Raw genomic sequence first — 21,626 nt, forward strand, 5'->3', positions numbered from 1 at the left:
GATCGACGGGGGGTCCGTGGTACTGCGACTGTGGGCTGGCGATGACCTCGGGCGCCATATATGTGAAAGTACCGACCTGACCCGTGAGAAGAACCTCTCTCCCTTGAAGGACGAAGATGTCTGCAGATCCAAAGTCGGTGATCTTGATGATTCTTTGGTCTGTAAGGAGGAGGTTAGCGGGTTTGAGGTCTCGATGAGCGACGCCCCGCCCGTGGATGTATTCAACGCCGCTCATCAGTTGTCTAAAATAGAATTGGGCCTGATCGTCACTTAGATCGTAGAGCCCAATTACATTAAGGAGGTCTCCTCTGGCACAGTATTCGATGTAAAGGAATCGCCTGTTTCCTGTGATGTGCCAGGCAAACAGCCGAGAGACGTTTATGTGTCTCATCTGGCTGTGGATGACCTCTTCGGCTGTGACGCTCGCGCCTGCCTTCGACGCGACGAAGACGTTCTTGCGCGCCACCAGCCGTCCCGTTCTTGTGTTCTTGATGAGAGTGACGGTCCCCCATGCGCCTTTGCCGAGGACCCGGACGGATTTCCAGTTTGCGACGTCTCCGAAGTCCTGTAGAGCGGCCTCGTTCTCGGCCACGGCTTTTTCGTAGTGGCGCTCCTGTAGGGGACCCGTCGAGCCTTCAAAGACCGTCGAAGTATCGTTATCGCATTCGACGGATCTGTCGGACTTCTTGCCTCGACAGAGCTTCCAAAGGGTCTTGAAGATATTCGTTTTCTTTTGGTGTGTTCCATTGTTGTGTGCTTCCTCTTGTTTGGAAGTTGGGGAACTTCGTCCTGCGCAGCTGAAGAGCCAGAAGACCATCTTGAGTTTCTGGCAAATATGCCCAACGTGATGGCGAAAGTCTACCTCCCGAAGTGACTTCGGGAGACAACCCAGTTTGTCGTTGACCACATGGACGCATTACCAACCGGAGGACGCAATCACGTGGGAAGTGGTGGCAGTATATGATTATAATTATCGGCCGTATATTCATTCTAGTAAAAACAAATGAATAAATTAATAATGATAATAATGATAATTATAATGATAAATGATAATGATAGTAATAATGAATGATGATAATGGTGATAGTGGTAAAATAGTAATAGTAATAAATTAATGAATTAATATATTTCTATGTTGACGTGAATTTACTCTGAATGATGAGATCAATGAATACTTGAGAAGATGATAAAAGAAAATACCTTTTTAGTTAAGTTGTTTATGTAATTGAATTATTTGTTTATTAATTTGCTATGTGTATTTTAATTTCTATTTGTTAAGTAAGAACATAACAATGGGGAAGATTACAATAGACCATAAGGCCTACACTAGCCAGTTATAATGAGGTTTGACATTATTTATCCGTCTATTGATTTCTTTGTTGTAGAGCCTTGTTTTGTAAATGCTTGTTTTTAATTAGTTTTTTTTTATATGTAAATGCTTGTTTTTGATTATTTTTTATTTTTTCATTCTGTTTTTTTTTTCGATCTTGAGAATTATGTTCCAATTTCATATAAACTTAGACTTCATTGGAACGTAACCAGGAGACTCGCAGCCCCTTGGAAACCGACCACGGCCACATTTTCATCCCATAGACCACTCAGTGAATGGCATTGGTTTTGTAGTCCGTAGTTTACCAGTGCTTCTATCCTTATGGCCAATCTCTCCTCTGGACAAAGATATTTTGTTAATCTTTTTGGAGCGAGGACGTTCATGGCCGTGTAAGATAAGATGTCTTGTGTTGTCTTTGTGGTAATTGTGTTTTAGGCATTTGGGGTCTGTTGCTGAATTAAGTGGGCCGTTTTGCAATAAAAACACTAGAAACGTGTGTTCTACAAATGCAAGGTCAGGTGTCTAATGATTTTTACAATTGGAACATGTTTGTTATTTCTTTACAAATACAGTTATCTATTTTATACAATCCTAGATTAAGGTTGAAATTAATCTAATTTGTGGATTTTATTAAACTACTTTCAATTATGTTTCTTTGGACAATGTTATTGTTGAAAGTAATCACTCTAGCTTTATTCCAATCGATAGGGTCATTAAAAGTGCTGAGATGTTTAAAAATAATACTTGAATCATTTCCATCTTTTACCTTTTTTTTTCTTTACTCTTATAGATAGATCTTTTTCCGTTTGACCTATATAGAAGTCGTTAAATATTCTCCAAGGATTTTTATATACACCCTTTTTGGCAATTTTTAGAATGATTGAAAAGGTATTTTTAATTGTGTTACTACTAAAGGCTACATTGATATTGAAATATTTGAGTAAATTAGGGAATTTGGCTAAATTTTCTTGGTAGGGTAACTCTACTGTATTATTATGGACCAAAGGTTTGACTGATTGTGAGTTGTAAAACTTCTCTTGCAAAATTGTAAGAGATGTCAGTTTTGAATATTTCAATTTAATACTAATATCATAAACATTTCTAATTTTCTCATCAACGTACTAAGGACTACAAGCTCGTAAAGCTCTTAGAAACATAGATGAGAAAATAGATCTTTTTACATTATCAGGGTGGGAATAATAATGTATGTAATAGCGAACATTGTCGGCTTTCTGTATACACTAAATCTAAGGTCCCTCTCTGTACAATGAATGTTAGCATCTAAGGTAGGACACCATTATTTTCCACTTTGATAGTGAAATATCCAAAAAAATTCATTGACATCTCTTCCAATTTTCCAAGGAAAACGTTTTGCAACCCTCAATCAATCAAAACTTGTGTCCATAATAACCTAGTAATGTTACCCTACCAAGAAAATTTAGACAACGTCCCGAATTTACTCAAATATTTTACATTATTCAAGTGCTATTTTTAAACATCTCGGCATTTTTAATGACCCTATCGATTGGGATAATGCTAGCATGATTACTTTCAACAATAACATTGTCGATAGAGACATAATTGAAAGTAATTTAATAAAATCCACAAATATTAATTTCGACCTTAATCTAGGATTGTATGAAATGGATAATTATATTTGTAAAGAAATAAGAAACATGTTCCGGTTGTAAGAATCATTATTCATCTGACACCTGAACCTCAACTTGTACCCATGGAGAGCTTCCCACATTGCATGATCTTTTTTTAATATGATATTTTGTCGCCACCTTCTACCGTTGACACATGGATCCCCCTTTATCCACCTCCCCTTTTCCCCCGCACTATATATTATTTTTGCACTGAAGATGTAATACACGAAAGCGCTCTGCTCCGGTCGTCTCTTTTCATTAGTGGTTATCTTGTACGCACACACACACACATACACATACACAAACACACACACACACGCACGCGCGGGTGATTTGGCTAGTATATATACATATATGTATATATATATATTATATATATATATATATGTATACTAGCCAAATTACCCGCGCGTTGCTGCGGGCAAATGATAATTTTAATTTTGATAGAATTTGTGGAGAAAAGTTACACATCAATATAACTCAGTAGAAAATGTAACAAAAATAAAATGTTAAGAAAGTAAGAAAAAAATCAATTTGAGGAGGGAGACGCCCTTGGGAAATAAAATATACTTCTCCAACCTAGGTTATGGTGAATATATATGGTTCTGGGGGGAGTTCGTGAACAAATAGACGGACATGCAGAAAGGCTTCTACTTTATTATAGTAGATACAAATGAAAGATAGTTATCCAAGTACCTTGGGTTATAAGGTTTCAGGATATATATGGTTATAGGGGTCTATCTGCAAAAACCTAGGTGTTCGTGAATAATCCCTAACCTAACCATATCCCACCTAACTTTAACCCTGAATTATATATATTTTTTTTTAATGAAATATAGTTATTCAAGTACCTGGTGTGATAGGGTATCAGAATATATATGGTTATTGGGGTCTATCTCCAAAATCCAAGAGGAGTTCGTGAACAAACAGACAGACAAATGAAAGATAGTTATCCAAGTACCTTGGGTTGTAAGGTTTCAGAATATATATGGTTATAGGGGCCTATCCACAAAAACCTAGGATGAGTTCGTGAATAACCCCTAACCTAACCATACCCCACCTAATTTTAACCCTTAACCCTAACCAAAATATATTTTTTAAATAAAATATAGTTATCCAAGTACCTGCTTCATCTAATCGGTGAACCCCGCTCCGTCCCCTAATGCAGAAGAAGAGAGGATGGAATAATACCTTCGTGCTGCGTCAAAGTATCATCCACACGTACTCCCTATCACACATCCACTTTCTTCAGTCTCTCTACTTTAATACTTACTTCCAATTTGCTGCCATCCTCTTTCCTTGTACATCTCATCCCTTACTCTTAACCACATTTATCTTCAACTTCCTTCTTTCGCACACCTTCCCAGACCCTGTCACTAACTTCCTTAATCCTTCTGGCCGTGTTACAAGAGCAGTGTCTTCACCAAACAACTGGCATATCTCCCATTTTTCTCCAGTTTCTATTAATCCTCTCCAATCACTGGCCCATTACCCTTGCATCTACCTCTCGCACCACCTCATCCACGTATAAATTGAAGAGCCATGGTGGCATGACACATTCCTGGTCAAGTCCCACCTTTACCTCCAACCACTCTCTTCATTTCTAATTCCCATATATCCGCAGTCCTTTTAGTGCCTTCCTGTCTACCTTTTCCAAAACAAGCCACCCCCCCAAAAAAAAAAAAAAAAATCCTAAAGCTTTCCCTCGTAAATGCCTCACTACAAAAATCTGATCCATGCAACCCCTAATTGTGCGAATATCTCTCTGTTCCTCACTAGGTACTCCCTCTGTTCCACTCCTAATCCTCTCAAAACTCTCCGATACGCCTTCCCCACTACACTCAACAAAGAGATCCCACTGAAACTAGTACACTCACATTTGTCCCCTTTTCTCTTGTAAAGAGGAACTATAAGGGCACTTCTCTAGTCCTCCGGTACTCTGCCCTCGTTTAGACAAACATTTAACAACCTTACCAGCCAGTCCACCATCACTGTACCTGCCTTTTTAGACACTCCGCATGGCACCCGTCTCACCCAGGTGCCCTACCTGCTCTCATGATTTTAAGAGCTGATTTAACCTCATTTTTCCTTATTTCGCTTCCATTTTCCTCATTCATTACTGTCATTTTCAGAGTTTCCCACTGCAACTACCTTATCCTCGTTCACATTTAGCAATTCCCTAAAATACCTTGCCCATCTTCCTCATACTGCCGTCCCTTCCATTATCATCTCTCCGTTTGCATATTTTACCTCTTTTTCTCTACTTGATTAGCTTCTTGTACCTGTCTCAACTTCCTTTATATATATATATATATATATATATATATATATATATATATATATATATATACAGTATATATATATACAGTATATATATATATATATATATATAAATATATATATATATATATATATAATCATTTAAAAAAGTTTCTGTCATACTCTTACCCTATTTGACATCTGCTCTCCTTTTTGCCTGCTTTATCTTATGCTTTACATTCTTTTCTTTGTAGCTTTCATGTAACTCTTTCACAGTGTTCAGGAAGAAAGACAAATATAAGTACACATGTGAGAGGGTGGTGGATGCAGCTTTAATGGACTATATAGTAGTAACCAGGAGAAAAGTAGTAGTTTCGGATGTACAGGTTCTTAGGGGAGAGAGTGGGAGAATATCAGATCGTTATTTGGTTGAAGGTAAGTTGAGAGGAAAAGGACAGAAAGTAGGGAGGAACAGGAGGACGGAAGGAAATAGAAGGAAAAGTGGTGGGATGATGAAGCGCAAAAGCTTATAGAAGAGAAGAAGCGAGCATCCACAGTTTGGTTGCAAAATATAACGAGAGAATCACAGACACACACACACACACACACACACACACACACACACACACACACACACACACACACACACACACACACACATATATACATATATATATATATATATATATATATGTTGAGAGAGTGATACAGGGAGAGATGGAGAGATAGATGGTGAGGCAGAGAGGCATTCAAATGGAGAGATAAATTGAGGGAGGGATATACATATATATATATATATATATATATATATATATATATATCACTGATGAAAAATGTTGTAGCACATTTATAAATCAAAACTAAAACCACATTCGGCGCATAGAAAAAACTGGAAATTGTGAATCTATGTATTTCGACCGCAATATATAGTTCATCATTCAGCTTTGCTGTAAATGACACTTTTTATATTTGGATATTTGAAAAGGTAAATATTGTAACCGAAATCGTTTTTACTCAAACGAACTCTCAACGGTCGGTGCTGGTGAAACCCGTGGAAGCCCAATGTGATAACCCCATATTAAGCGTTCCGGGTCCTGCCCCGCAAGAATAAAGTTTTCTGTCGTGCCCACGTCCTCGCCTGTCTTTGTCTTCGTCTTCGCCTTCGCCGTCGTAATGAAAGAAAATGCTGCTTCCACGTCTCAAAGCATCGGGGGCATTGGTCTTGTTTGTATCATCCGATGAGAGGACGTTCACCCATATCTCATTGTCTCGGGTTTTCTCTGTCTGTCTGTTTTGGTCTTTTTCTTGCTTTGTGTTTAGTAAACCGATAGTTTTCTGTTTATGTCGCTTTCTCGCTCCCTTTATATTCTCTTTATCTCACTTTCACTCTTTTCTCTCTTCACTCTCTTCTATCCCTCTCTCTCTCTCTTTCTTTGTCTCACACGCACACATACCTCTCCTCTTTCTTCTCCTCTTCCTCTTCCCTCCCCTCTCGCCACTCTTTCTCTGTTCTCATCTCTCTACTTACACAGGCGAATTTGACGAATGTATCTTAAAACACCGAAAGAGTCCTAAACAAAAAGTTAAAAGTGAGGTTGGTGCATTACGGATAGCGAGGCCGGGTGAGGGGGTGGGGGAGATCGGGGTGGACAGGAGGGAGGGTGGGAGTGGGGGAGAGGAGTCCAGAGTAAAAGTTATGTCGAGCAGCAGCGGGAGAGACAGACTGAATAATGCAATATCATTGTTGCACCGAGTTTGACGGACTGGAAGCCGCGTTGAATGACACCTGTCCTCAGGACTCCCCGCAGATTTCTTCGGGAAGAATCTCCGAACTCCTGTCCGTGTTTGATTCGTGTGGGGCAGTTTCTGAGAGTAGTAGTACGGTGAGATGAGTCGCCGGTTGTGAGGCCTCCATATGGAGGAAATGTTTAAAGTGGATAGAGATATTGGGCTCCCTCCGGGAGATGGATTGTGTTGATGAATTTTGGAAATAGGAGAGAGGGAGACGATTCTATCTGACGACCCTCTTGTGTGACCACCACTTGGAGGGACTCATCATTTGTGACACAAAAACTGACGAAGACGAGGACGACGACTATGACGAGATTGGGGTCAACAATAACAAGGACGAGAACAAAGTCGACAGTAAGAACGATGAAGAGCAAAGATGACGACGACGATGAAGACGAGGATGGTAGCGGTAGTTGTGTGGGCAGTAGGGACAACAACCACCACAAAGTACCCGCGACAAAGGTGGACACACACACTTCAATAGGAAATTTTGGGTCCAAGGTTTAAGAAAGGACAGGTTGGGAAAGACGCCGATTCTGGCTTAGCATTTACGAGGAATGGTTTAAGAGTGAAGAAGGTGGTCAAGAGCCTTCGCCAGGAGACGCTGAGTAGCTGGTGCCGAAGCCCATCACTGTTGGTCTATTGTGCGCCTCGGTGACAGTAGGGGCAGGTAACTAACAGGCACTGCTAGGAATCGGAGAGGAGTGCGGGATTCGAACACAAAACTAAGCAAATTGATTAATCAAAGTTTGTTTACAGTATAGGTGCATCCTCATTACCAAATGAATTGTTTGACAGTGTATTTGATATGTTTTGTGGTATTTTGATGTAGCGTCGCGCTGTAGCCCAGTGGATACCGTGACGAACTGATGAACAGGTGTACGAGAGTTCGATTCCCGGTACCCACTGCAAGCTACAACGCGTTGGTTCCCAACAACTCTGGCCAGGCGGGGGAGCGAACCAACATCGGCCTAAAAAAATCTAGTAGCTAGTAGCTTTCTGTAACTAACATGGCTTTGTCCTAGCAGGGGTTTCTGACTTCCCACTGCGTTGGAGTTGGACGGAGAGTTGTGAGTATTCTGATAAGGTCAGTAATTATTACCAGTGGACTTATCAAAATACAGGCGAATTTATTCAGCTGAGGGAAAACCCTACTGCAGGCGAAGATAAACCATCGATTTTCGTTTCGAGGCTTTGGTTTAGTTTGAAGTTAAGACATCCAGTACAACAGGTCTTATTGAATGGTGTTGGAGGTTCTGCCATGTTGACAGCCTCATTCAGTGGGTTGATCCAAAAGGGCTTCAATTCAAGTGTTTGGTTCAATTTTAGTTTTACTCCAGTACGATAAGTCTTGTTCAATGGTAGTTTAGGTTCCGCCACTTGGAGAGCCTCTGAATGGGTTCTGGGTCCAAAAGGGCTTCCAGGAGAGCCCGAGATGACTGACTCAGTCTCTTCCACTTGCTGAGATCATTGATTCGTGGGTCTTTCTCCACCCATAGCTGGTACTCTTGGTTCTCTGGAACAGCTCTTGACCATGGCCTGCAACCAATGGTGAGCATGTTGAAGAGTACGATGCCACAGGACCAGAGATCGACGGGGGGTCCGTGGTACTGCGACTGTGGGCTGACGATGACCTCGGGCGCCATATATGTGAAAGTACCGACCTGACCCGTGAGAAGAACCTCTCTCCCTTGAAGGACGAAGATGTCTGCAGATCCAAAGTCGGTGATCTTGATGACTCTTTGGTCTGTAAGGAGGAGGTTAGCGGGTTTGAGGTCTCGATGAGCGACGCCCCGCCCGTGAAGGTATTGGACGCCACTGATGAGTTGTCTAAAATAGAATTGGGCCTGATCGTCACTTAGATCGTAGAGCCCAATTACATTAAGGAGGTCTCCTCTGGCACAGTATTCGATGTAGAGAAATCGCCTGTTCCCTGTAATGTGCCAGGCAAACAGCCGAGAGACGTTTGTGTGTCTCATCTGGCTGTGGATGACCTCTTCGGCTGTTACACTTGCGCCAGCCTTCGATGCGACGAAGACGTTCTTGCGTGCCACCAGCCGTCCCGTCTTGATGTTCTTGATGAGAGCGACGGTCCCCCATGCGCCTTTGCCGAGGACTCGGATGGGTTTCCAGATAGCGGTGTCTCCGAAGTCCTGTAAGGCATCCTCATTTTCGGCCACGGCTTTTTCGTAGTGGCGCTCGTGTAGGGGACCCGTCGAGCCCTCAAAGACCGTCAAAGTATCGTTATCGCATTCGACGGATCTGTGGGACTTCTTGCCTCGACAGAGCTTCCAAAGGGTCCTGAAGATATTTGTTTTCCTTTGGTGTGTTCCATTGTTGTGTGCTTCCTCTTGTTTGGAAGTTGGGGAACTTCGTCCTGCGCAGCTGAAGAGCCAGAAGACCATCTTGAGCTTCTGGCAAATATACTCGAGTGGATGGCGAATGTCTACCTCCCGAAGTGACTTCGGGAGACAACCCAGTTTGTCGTTGACCACATGGACACATGACCAACCGGGGGACGCAATCACGTGGGAAGTGGTGGCAGTAGATGATTATGATAATTATCGGCCGTATATTCATTCTACTAAAAATTAATGAATAAATTTATAATAATAATTATAATAATAATAAATGATAATGATAGTAATAATGAATGATAATAATGGTGATGATAGTGGTAAAATAGTAATAATACTAAATTGCTTAATATATTTCTATGACGTGAATTTACTCTAAATGATGAGATCAGTGAATACTTGAAAAGATGATAAAAGAAAATACCTTTTTAGTTAATTTGTTTATGTAATTGAATTGTTTGTTTATTCATTTGCTATGTGTATTTTAATTTATATTTGCTTTAATCTAGAATATATTTCCTTATTTGTTGTCATTTATTTGATTTTATTAATCTATTTGTTTAGAATGTATTTATTATCCTTCTATATCAATCTGTTAAATAAGAACATAACAATTGGGAAGATTACAATAGACTATAAGGCCTACACTAGCCAGTTATAATGAGGTTTGATATTATTTATCCGTCCATTGATTTGTTTGTTGTAGAGCCTTGTTTTGTTAATGCTTGTTTTTAATTAGTTTTTTTATATGTAAATGCTTGTTTTTAATTAGTTTTTTATATGTAAATGCTTGTTTTTAATTAGTTTTTTTTTTTCGTTTTTTTTTTTTTTTTCGATCTTGAGAATTATGTTCCAATTTCATATAAACTTAGACTTCATTGGAACGTAACCAGGAGACTCGCAGCCCCTTGGAAACCGACCACGGCCACATTTTCATCCCATAGACCACTCAGTGAATGGCATTGGTTTTGTAGTCCGTAGTTTACCAGTGCTTCTATCCTTATGGCCAATCTCTCCTCTGGACAAAGATATTTTGTTAATCTGTTTGGAGCGAGGACGTTCATGGCCGTGTAAGATAAGATGTCTTGTGTTGTCTTTGTGGTAATTGTGTTTTAGGCATTTGGGGTCTGTTGCTGAATTAAGTGGGCCGTTTTGCAATAAAAACACTAGAAACGTGTGTTCTACAAATGCAAGGTCAGGTGTCAGGTGTCTAATGATTTTTCCAATTGTAACATGTTTGTTATTTTATTTTACAAATATAATCTATTTTTTACAATCCTAGATTAAGGTTGAAATTAATATAATTTGTGTATTTTATTAAACTACTTTCAATTATGTTTCTTTGAACAATGTTATTGTTGAAAGTAATCATACATACATATTCCAAAGGCTTTTTCCCCCTATATGGGGGGTAGCCAAAAAGAAAAGAAAGTAATCACTAGCTTTATCCCAATCGATAGGGTCATTAAAAGTGCTGAGATGTTTAAGAATAGTACTTGAATCATTTCCATCTTTTAATTTTTTTTTTTCTTAATTCTAACAGATAGATATTTTCCCGTTTGACCAATATAGAAGTCGTTACATATTTTCCAAGGATTTTTATGTACATCCTTTTTTGGCAAATTTTAGAATTATTGAAAAGGTATTGTTTAATTGTGTTGTTATTACTGAAGGCTACATTAATATTAAAATCTTTGAGTAAATTGGGGACGCTGGCTAAATTTTCTTGGGTAACTCTACTATGTTGTTAATGACCAAAGGTTTGACTGATTGTGAGTTGTAAAAATTTTCTTGCAAAATTGTAAGAAATGTCAATGAAATGTTTTGGATATTTCAATTTAATACTAATCTCATAAATGTCTCTAAGCTTCTCATCAACCTATTAAGGACTACAAGCTCGTAAAGCTCTTAGAAACATAGATGAGAAAATATATTTTTTTACATTATCAAGGTGGGAATAATAATGTATGTAATAGCCTACATTGGTTGACTTTCTGTATACACTAAATCTAAGGTATTTTAGCATCTAAGGTAGGGCACCATTATTTTCCACTTTGATCGTGAAATATCCAAAACATTTCATTGACATCTCTTCCAATTTTCCAAGGAAAACGTTTTGCAACCCTCAATCAGTCAAACTTGTGTCCATTATTACCTAGTAATGTTACCCTACCAAAAAAATGTAGACAACGTCTCTAATTTAATCAAATATTTTACATGATTCAAGTGCTATTTTTAAACATCTCGGAATTTTTAATGACCCTATCGATTGGGATAATGCTAGCATGATTACTTTCAACAATAACATTGTCGATAGAAACATAATTAAAAGTAATTTAATAAAATCCGCAAATATTAATTTCAACCTTAATCTAAGATTGTATAAAATAGATAATTGTATTTGTAAAGAAATAGCAAACATGTTCCGATTGTAAGAATCATTATACACCTGACACCTGACCCAACTTGTACCCATGGAGAGCTTCCCACATTCCATGATCTTTTGTTAATATGATATTTTGTCACCTTTTACTACCGTTGACACATGGATCCCCCTTTATCCACGTCCCCTTTTCCACCACACTATATGTTATGCTTGTTTGTATCCTATGTATTTCTGCACTGAAGATGTAATACACGAAAGCGCTCTACTCCGGTCGTCTCTTTTCATTAGTGGTTATCTTGTTCGCACGTACACACGCCTACACACACACACGCACGAGCGGGTAATTTGGCTAGTATATATATATACATATATATATATATATATATATATATATATATATATATATTATATATAAATACTAGCGAAATTACCCGCGCGTTGGTGCGGGCAAATGATGATAATTTCAATTTTGATAGAATTTGTGGAGAAAAGATACACGTATCAATATAACTCAGTAGAAAAGGTAACAAAAATAAAATGGTAAGTAAGAAAAAAAAAACCAATTTGAAGAGAGAGACGCCCTTTGGAAATAAAATATACTAATCCAAGTATCCTGGGTTATGGTGAATATATATGGTTCTGTGGGGAGTTCTTGAACAGACAGACAGACACGGAGGCTACTACTTTATTATAGTAGATACAAATGAAAGATAGTTATCCAAGTACCTTGGGTTATAAGGTTTCAGGATATATATGGTTATAGGGGTCTATCTGCAAAAACCTAGGAGGAGTTCGTGAATAATCTCTAACCTAACCATACCCCACCTAACTTTAACCCTCATCTCTCTCCAATTTTTTTAATGAAATATAGTTATTCAAGTACCTAGAGTGATAGGGTATCGGAATATATATGGTTATTGGGGTCTATCTCCAAAACCCAAGAGGAGTTCGTGAACAAACCAACAAACAGACGGGAAAATGAAAGATAGTTATCCAAGTACCTTGGGTTATAAGGTTTCAGAATATATATGGTCATAGGGGTCTATCTGCAAAAACCTAGGATGAGTTCGTGAATAATCCCTAACCTAACCATACCCCACCTAACTTTAACCCTTAACCCTTTTTTTTTTCTTTTATGAAATATAGTCATCCAAGTACCTGCTTAATCTAATCGGTGACCCCCGTCTCCGTCCCCTAATGCAGAAAAAGAGAGAATGGGGATAAATACCTTCGTGTTGCGTCAAAGTATCCTCCACACGTATTCCCTATCACACATACACTTTCTCCAGTCTCTCTCTTTTAACACTCACTTCCAATTTGCTGCCATCCTCTTTCCTTGTACACCTCATCATCACATTTATCTTCAACTTCCTTCTTTCGCACACCTTCCCAGACCCTGTCACTAACTTCCTTAATCCTTCTGACCGTGTTACAAGCGCAATGTCTTCAGCAAACAACTGGCATGTCTCCCATTTTTCTCCAATTTCTATTAATCATCTACAATCCCTGGCCCATTACCCTTGCATCTACCTCTCGCACCACCCCATCCACTTATAAATTGAAGAGCCATGGTGACATGACACATTCCTGGCCAAGTCCCACATCTACCTCCAACCACTCTCTCCATTTCTAATTCCCATATATCCGCAGTCCTTTAGTGCCTTCCTGTCTACCTTTTCCAAAACAAGCCCCCCCCCAAAAAAAAAAAAATCCTTTAATTTTTCCTAAAGCTTTCCCTCGTATCTACCTTACTACAAAAATCTGATCCATGCAAACCCTAATTATGCTAAACTCACTCTGTTCCTCACTAGGTACTCCCTCTGTTCCACTCCTAATCCTCTCAAAACTCTCCGATACGCCTTCCCCACTACACTCAACAAAGAGATCCCACTGAAACTAGTACACTCATATTTGTCTCCTTTTCCCTTGTAAAGAGGAACCATAAAGGCACTTCTCCAGTCCTCCGGTACCCTACCCTCTTTTAGATAAACATTAAACAACCTTAACAGCCAGTCCACCATCACACACACACACACACACACACACACACACACACACACACACACATATATATATATATATATATATATATATATTGAGAGAGTGATACAGGGAGAGATGGAGAGATAGATGGGGAGGCAGAGAGGCATTCAAATGGAGAGATAAATTGAGGGAGGGATATATATATATATATCACGGATGAAAAATGTAGTAGCACATTTATAAATCAAAACTAAAACCACATTCGGAGCATAGGAAAAAACTGGAAATTGTGAATCTATGTATTTCGACCGCAATATATAGTTCATCATTCAGCTTTGCTGTAAATGACACTTTTTATATTTGGATATTTGAAAAGGTAAATATTGTCACCGAAATCGTTTTTACTCAAACGAACTCTCAACGGTCGGTGCTGGTGAAACCCGTGGAAGCCCAATGTGATAACCCCATATTAAGCGTTCCGGGTCCTGCCCCGCAAGAATAAAGTTTTCTGTCGTGCCCACGTCCTTGCCTGTCTTTGTCTTCGTCTTCGCCTTCGCCGTCGTAATGAAAGAAAATGCTGCTTCGGGGGCATTGGTCTCGTTTGTATCATCCGATGAGAGGACGTTCACCCATATCTCATTGTCTCGGGTCGCTCTCTCTGTCTGTTTTGGTCTTTTTCTTGCTTTGTGTCTAGTAAACCGTTAGTTTTCTGTTTGTCGCTTTCTCACTCCCTTTATTTTCACTTTATCTCACTTTTCACTCTTTTTCACTCTTCACTCTCTTCTATCCCTCTCTCTCTCTCTTTCTTTGTTTCACACGCACACATACCTCTCCTCTTTCTTCTCCTCTTCCTCTTCCCTCTCCTCTCGCCACTCTTTCTCTGTTCTCATCTCTGTACTTACACAAGCGCATTTGACGAATGTATCTTAAAACACCGAAAGAGTCTTAAACAAAAAGGTAAGAGGGAGGTTGGTGCATTACGGATAACGAGGCCGGGTGAGGGGGTGGGGGAGATCGGGGTGGACAGGAGGGAGGGTGGGAGTGGGAGAGAGGAGTCCAGAGTAAAAGTTATGTCGAGCAGCAGCGGGAGAGACAGACTGAATAATGCAATATAATTGTTGCACCGAGTTTGACGGACTGGAAGCCGCGTTGAATGACACCTGTCCTCGGGACTCCCCGCAGATTTCTTCGGGAAGAATCTCCGAACTCCTGTCCGTGTTTGATTCGTGTGGGGCAGTTTCTGTGTCACCAGGTCGTAGTAGTACGGTGAGATGAGTCGCCGGTTGTGAGGCCTCCATATGGAGGAAATGTTTAAAGTGGATAGAGATATTGGGCTCCCTCCGGGAGATGGATTGTGTTGATGAATTTTGGAAATAGGAGAGAGGGAGACGATTCTATCTGACGACCCTCTTGTGGGACCACCACTTGGAGGGACTCATCATTTGTGACATGAAAACTGACGAAGACGAGGACGACGACTATGACGAGATTGGGGTCAACAAGAACAAGGACAAGAACAAAGTCGACAGTAAGAACGATGAAGAGCAAAGATAACGACGACGATGAAGACGAGGATGGTAGCGGTAGTTGTGTGGGCAGTAGGGACAACAACCACCACAAAGTACCCGACAGGTTGGGAAAGACGCCGATTCTGGCTTAGCATTTACGAGGAATGGTGTAGAGTGAAGGTGGTCAAGAGCCTTCGCCAGGAGACGCTGAGTAGCTGGTGCCGAAGCCCATCACTATTGGTCTATTGTGCGCCTCGGTGACAGTAGGGGCAGGTAACTAACAGGCACTGCTAGGAATCGGAGAGGAGTGCGGGATTCGAACACAAAACTAAGCATATTGATTAATCAAAGTTTGTTGACAGTATAGGTGCATCCTCATTACCAAATGAATTGTTTGACAGTGTATTTGATATGTTTTGTGGTATTTTGATGTAGCGACGCGCTGTAGCCCAGTGGATACCGTGACGAACTGATGAACAGGTGTACGAGAGTTCGATTCCCGGTACCCACTGCAAGCTACAACGCGTTGGTTCCCAACAACTCTGGCCAGGCGGGGGAGCGAACCAACATCGGCCTAAAAAAATCTAGTAGCTAGTAGCTTTCTGTAACTAACATGGCTCTGTCCTAGCAGGGGTTTCTCACTTCCCACTGCGTTGGAGTTGGACGGAGAGTTGTGAGTATTCTGATAAGGTCAGTAATTATTACCAGTGGACTTATCAAAATACAGGCGAATTTATTCAGCTGAGGGATAACCCTACTGCAGGCGAAGATAAGCCATCGATTTTCGTTTCGAGGCTTTGGTTTAGTTTGAAGTTAAGACTCCAGTACAACAGGTCTTATTGAATGGTGTTGGAGGTTCTGCCATGTTGACAGCCTCATTCAGTGGGTTGATCCAAAAGGGCTTTAATTCAAGTATTTGGTTCAATTTTAGTTTTACTCCAGTACGACAAGTCTTGTTCAATGGTAGTTTAGGTTCCGCCACTTGGAGAGCCTCTGAATGGGTTCTGGGTCCAAAAGGGCTTCCAGGAGAGCCCGAGATGACTGACTCAGTCTCTTCCACTTGCTGAGTTCATTGATTCGTGGGTCTTTCTCCACCCACAGCTGGTACTCTTGGTTCTCTGGAACAGCTCTTGACCATGGCCTGCAACCAATGGTGAGCATGTTGAAGAGTACGATGCCACAGGACCAGAGATCGACGGGGGGTCCGTGGTACTGCGACTGTGGGCATACGATGACCTCGGGCGCCATATATGTGAAAGTACCGACCTGACCCGTGAGAAGAACCTCTCTCCCTTGAAGGACGAAGACGTCTGCAGACCCGAAGTCGGTGATCTTGATGACTCTTTGGTCTGTAAGGAGGAGGTTAGCGGGTTTGAGGTCTCGATGAGCGACGCCCCGCCCGTGAAGGTATTGGACGCCGCTGATGAGTTGTCTGAAGTAATAATGGGCCTGATCGTCACTTAGATCGTAGAGCCCAATTACGTTGAGGAGATCACCCATGGCACAGTATTCGATGTAGAGGAATCGCCTGTTTCCTGTGATGTGCCAGGCAAACAGCCGAGAGACGTTTGTGTGTCTCATCTGGCTGTGGATGACCTCTTCGGCTGTGACGCTGGCGCCAGCCTTCGATGCGACGAAGACGTTCTTGCGCGCAACCAGCCGTCCATTTCTCATGTTTTTGATAAGAGTGACGGTCCCCCATGCGCCTTTGCCGAGGATTCGGACGGGTTTCCAGATTGCAACGTCTCCGAAGTCCTGTAGAGCGACCTCGTTCGCGGCTACGGCTTTCTCGTAATGGCGCTCCTGTAGGGGACCCGTCGTGCCTTCAAAGACTGTCGAAATATCGTTGTCGCTGTCGACGGATCTGTCGGAGTTCTTGCCGCGACAGAGCCTCCAAATGGTCTTGAAGATATTTTTCCTTTGATTAATTCCCTTGCTGTTTGGTTGTTCCTGTTCGTTGGAATTTCTGGAGCTTCGTCCTCCTACGCAGCTGAAGAGCCAGAAGGCCATCTTGAGTTTCTGGCAAATACACTCGAGTGGATGGCGAAAGTCTAGATCCCGAAGTGACATCAGGAGACAACCCAGTTTGTCGTTGACCACATGGACGCATGGCCAACGGTGGACGCGACCACATGGAAAGTGGTGGCAGTAGATGATTATGATAATTATCGGCCGTATATTCATTCTAGTAAAAATAAACGAATAAATTAATAATTGTAATAATAATAAATTATAAACGATAATGATAGTAATAATAAACTGTAATAATGGTGATGATAGTGGTAAAGTAGTAATAGTAAATAAATAAATTAATTAATGTATTTCTATGTTGACGTGAATTTACTCTCAATGTTAAGAACAATGAATACTTGAGAAGATGATATATGAAAAGACTTTTTTTTAATGTATGTAATTGAATAATTTGTTTATTCATTTTCCATGTTTATTTCAAATTCTATTTATTTTTATTTAGATTATATTTACTTATTTGTTCGCATTTATTTTTATTTTTTTTTTGTTTTACAATTTATTTATGTATCTTTCTATATCGATCTTCTACACAAGAAAATAACAATGGGTGAGATTGCAATAGACCATAAGGCAGTTATATTCATGTTTGATATCTATCCGTTGATTTATTTGTCGTTAAATCCTTATTTTTGTAATTGTTTTTTAATTAGTTTTTATTTGTAAATTCTTGTTTTTAATTAGTTTTTTTATTTATTTATTTATTTATTTATTTATTTTTATTTATTCATTTTTTAATCTGAAGCATTACGTGCCAATTTCATCTTACCGTAGATTCCACGGGAACATAACCAGGAGACCCGCGGCCCCTTGAAAACCGGACACGGCCACATTTTCATCCCGTAAACTACTCAGTGAAGGGCATTGTTGTTGTAGACCGTAGTTTACTAGTGCTTCTATCCTAATGGCCAATCTCGCCTCTGGACAAAGAGATTTTGCTAATCTGTTTGGAGCGAGAGCGTGCAGGGCCGTGTAAGATTAGATGTATTGTGTTGTGTTTGTGATAATTGTGTTTTGGGGTCTGTTGGTGCATTAAGTGTGCCATTTTGCAATAAAAGCAATAGAAACGTGTTTTCTACAGATGCAAGGTCAGCCATCAGGTGTCTAATATTTCATATAATTGGATCATGTTTGTTATTTCTTTACAAATATAAATATCTATTTCATACAATCCTAGATTAAGGTTGAAATTAATATTATCTGTGGATCTTATTAAGTTACTTTCAATTATGTTTCTTTAGACAATGTTATTTTTGAAAGTAATCATGCTAGCATTATCCCAATCGATAGTGTGATTAATAGTGGTGAGATGTTTAAAAATAGGACTTGAATCATTTCCATCTTTTACATTTTTTTTCTTAATTCTAACATAGATCTTTTGCCGTTAGACCACTTTAGAACTCTATTCATATTTTGCAAGGAATTTTGTATACACACCCTTTTTAGCAGTTTTTTTTAATTATTGATAAGGTATTGTGTAGATGTTGTACTGAAGGCTACATTGATAACATATTTGAGTAAATTAAGGACGTTGGCTAAATTTTCTTGGTAGGGTAACACTACTATGTTATTATGGACCAAAGGTTTGACTGATTTAGAGTTGTATAAAGTTTTCCTTGCAAAACTGTAAGACATGTCAGTGAAATGTTTTGGATATTTCATTTTAATACCAATATCATACACATTTTTTATTTCCTCTCCAACGTGCTCAGGACTACAATTGTAGCTCGTAAAGCTCTTAGAAACATTGATGAAAAAATTGATCTTTTTACGTTATCAGGGTGGGAAGAATGATAATGCATGAAAGAGCCTACATTGGTCGGCTTTCTGGATACACTAAATCTAAGGTTCCTCTCTGTTTGATAAATGTTAACATCTAAGAAATGTAGTACAACAATATTTTACGCTTCGATTGTGAAATATCCAAAACATTTTATTGACACCCCTTACAATTTTGCAAGGAATTTTTTTTACAACCCGTAAGCCTTTTGTCCATAATAGTGTTACCCTACCAAGAAAATATAGCCAACGTCCCGAATTTACTCAAAGATTTAGAATTATTCAAGGGCTATTTTTTAATATCTCAGCACTTTTAATCACCCTATCGATTGGGATAATGCTAGCGTGATTGCTTTCAACACTACCATTGTGGAAAAAAACATAATTGAATGTAAATTAACAAGATCTACAATTAATATTAATTTCAACCATAATCTAGGGTTGTGTAAAATATATAATTGTATTTGTAAAGAAATAAAATACATATTTTAAGAATCATTAGACACCTGATACATGACCAACGGAAAGTTTCCCACATTCCACGATCTTTTGTCAATATAATATTTCGTCACAACCTTCTACCGTTGACACATGGATCCCTGTGCCCACGTCCCCTTTGTTCCCCACTATATATTATGCTTGTACCCTCTATGTATTTCTGCACTGGATGTAATACATGAAAGCGCTATGCTCCGATCGTTACCTTGAACACACAGTTACACACAAACACACACACACACACACACACACACACATATGTATATATATATACATATATATATAGAGATATATATATATATATATATATCCAACACATATATACATATACCGAGGACTTTTCCCCCATACAAGGGAGTTAGCCAAAGTCAAAGCCATGAATCCACTCCCACCCATTTTATCCTCACATACTCCACTCCCATTCACCAGCCTTCCCTCCCTCTTTTCTTGGCTCCTGGATGACGGTTTATCCTTACATCTGGCACACTGCCCTGGGTTAGAAGCAATGCAGAATGACACAGCGCATCCACAGCAAGCCCACTTCATTTAATCAGCGACTCCCCCCCCCCTCTCAGTCCCCTAATGCAGAAAAAGAGAGGACGGGGAAAAATTCCTTCGTGCTGCGTCAAAAATCATTCACATATACTTCCTCACCCCACCCAGTCCCTTCTATACATCACAGTATCATCCAAAGACAGCCATTCTCTACTCTCCCCAATCTCCCGTTTTCTCCCTTTCTGAACAGACATTCCCCTCTTTCCCAATGTCCCTTTTATCCCATGCATCCATCTCATCCTTGATCGACCCCTCATGTTCATTCCCTCCACCTCTGCATTCCACACCTCTTTTCTCTTGTACTAATCTTTCTTCACTCATTCTTTTCATGTGTTCAAACCATCCCAATACTCTTTCATCAACCCTATCTCCCAACTCCCTTTCCACTTCCACTCTCCTCACCTACTCGTTTCTCACTCTATCCAGCCTAGTAACCCCTATCATACTTCTCAGGCATTTCATCTCAAGCACATTTAAATTATTCCTCTTTTCCTCTCTTATATTCCACGTTTCATTCCCATACAGTGCTGTCGGCACAATCACCCGTTCATACAATCTCCTGTTAACACCCATTCTCAAATATCTATTTCTTGTTACCTTTTTCAATCACCAAGGAATTTACTTGCTTCTCGCAATCTATAGTCTACCTCCACCTCCAGTCCTCCCTTTTCCGCCACATTCGCCCCATGTGTCTAAAGCTCTCCATTTTCTCTTGTGTCTCTCCTTTGATACTCACTTCCAATTTGCTGTCATTCTCTCCCCCTGTACATTTCATCACCATACTGTTAACTACATTCATTTTCAACTTCCTTCTTTCGCACACCTTCCTAAACTCTGTTACTAACTTAATTCCTCTGATGCTGCTACACGCGCAGTGTCGTTACCAAACAACTGGTTTATCTCCCATTTTTCTCCAATTTCTATTAACCACGTACAGTCCCCGGCCCATTACCCTTGCATCTACCTCTTGCACCACCCACCTCATCCACGCATAAATTAAAGTGCTATGGTAACATGACACATTCCAGTCTAAGTCCCACCTTTGCCTCAAACCACTCACTCTCTCCATATCTAATTCTTACAAAGGCTGTTCTACTCCCGTGAAAATTGTTGACTGCTCTTAACAGCTTTCCTCCTCTTCCATATATCTGTAGTACCTCCCATAGGGCCTTCCTGTGTACCCTATTATAAGGCTTTTACAAAACAAGCCCCCCCCCAAAAAAAAAAAAAAATCCTTACCTTTTCCTAAAGTTTTCCCACATAACTTTCTTACCACAAGAATCTGATCAAAGGAACCCCTACCTGTCCTAATCCCCTCAAAACTCTCCCATAAGCCTTCTCCAGTACACTCAACAAAGAGATCCCACTAAAACTAGAACACTCACACTTGTCTGCTTTTCCGTTGTAAAGGGGAACTATACAGGCACTCCTCCAGTCGTCCGGTACTGTACCCTCTTTTAGACAAACATTAAAGAACCTTACCAGCCATTCCATCATCACTGT

The 21,626-nt window shown here is 40.0% G+C and overlaps 2 protein-coding genes across 2 annotated transcripts in view; one reads left to right on the forward strand and one right to left on the reverse strand.

Annotated features, from left to right (window-relative positions):
• The window catches only part of LOC143028949 (serine/threonine-protein kinase Chk1-like), a 1,050-nt gene extending 233 nt beyond the window's left edge, over nt 1–817 (reverse strand). Inside the window, exon 1 of the mRNA XM_076191302.1 lies at nt 1–817. This exon is cut by the window's left edge and continues 233 nt beyond it. Within this exon, the coding sequence (XP_076047417.1) occupies nt 1–817 (817 nt within the window).
• The window catches only part of LOC143029284 (glycine receptor subunit alpha-4-like), a 1,034,091-nt gene that overhangs the window by 259,687 nt on the left and 752,778 nt on the right, over nt 1–21,626 (forward strand). The window lies entirely within an intron of this gene.

This window comes from Oratosquilla oratoria, chromosome 10 (assembly GCF_046742065.1).
Source record: "Oratosquilla oratoria isolate Oo_2021 chromosome 10, ASM4674206v1, whole genome shotgun sequence".
Classification (NCBI taxonomy): domain Eukaryota; kingdom Metazoa; phylum Arthropoda; class Malacostraca; order Stomatopoda; family Squillidae; genus Oratosquilla; species Oratosquilla oratoria.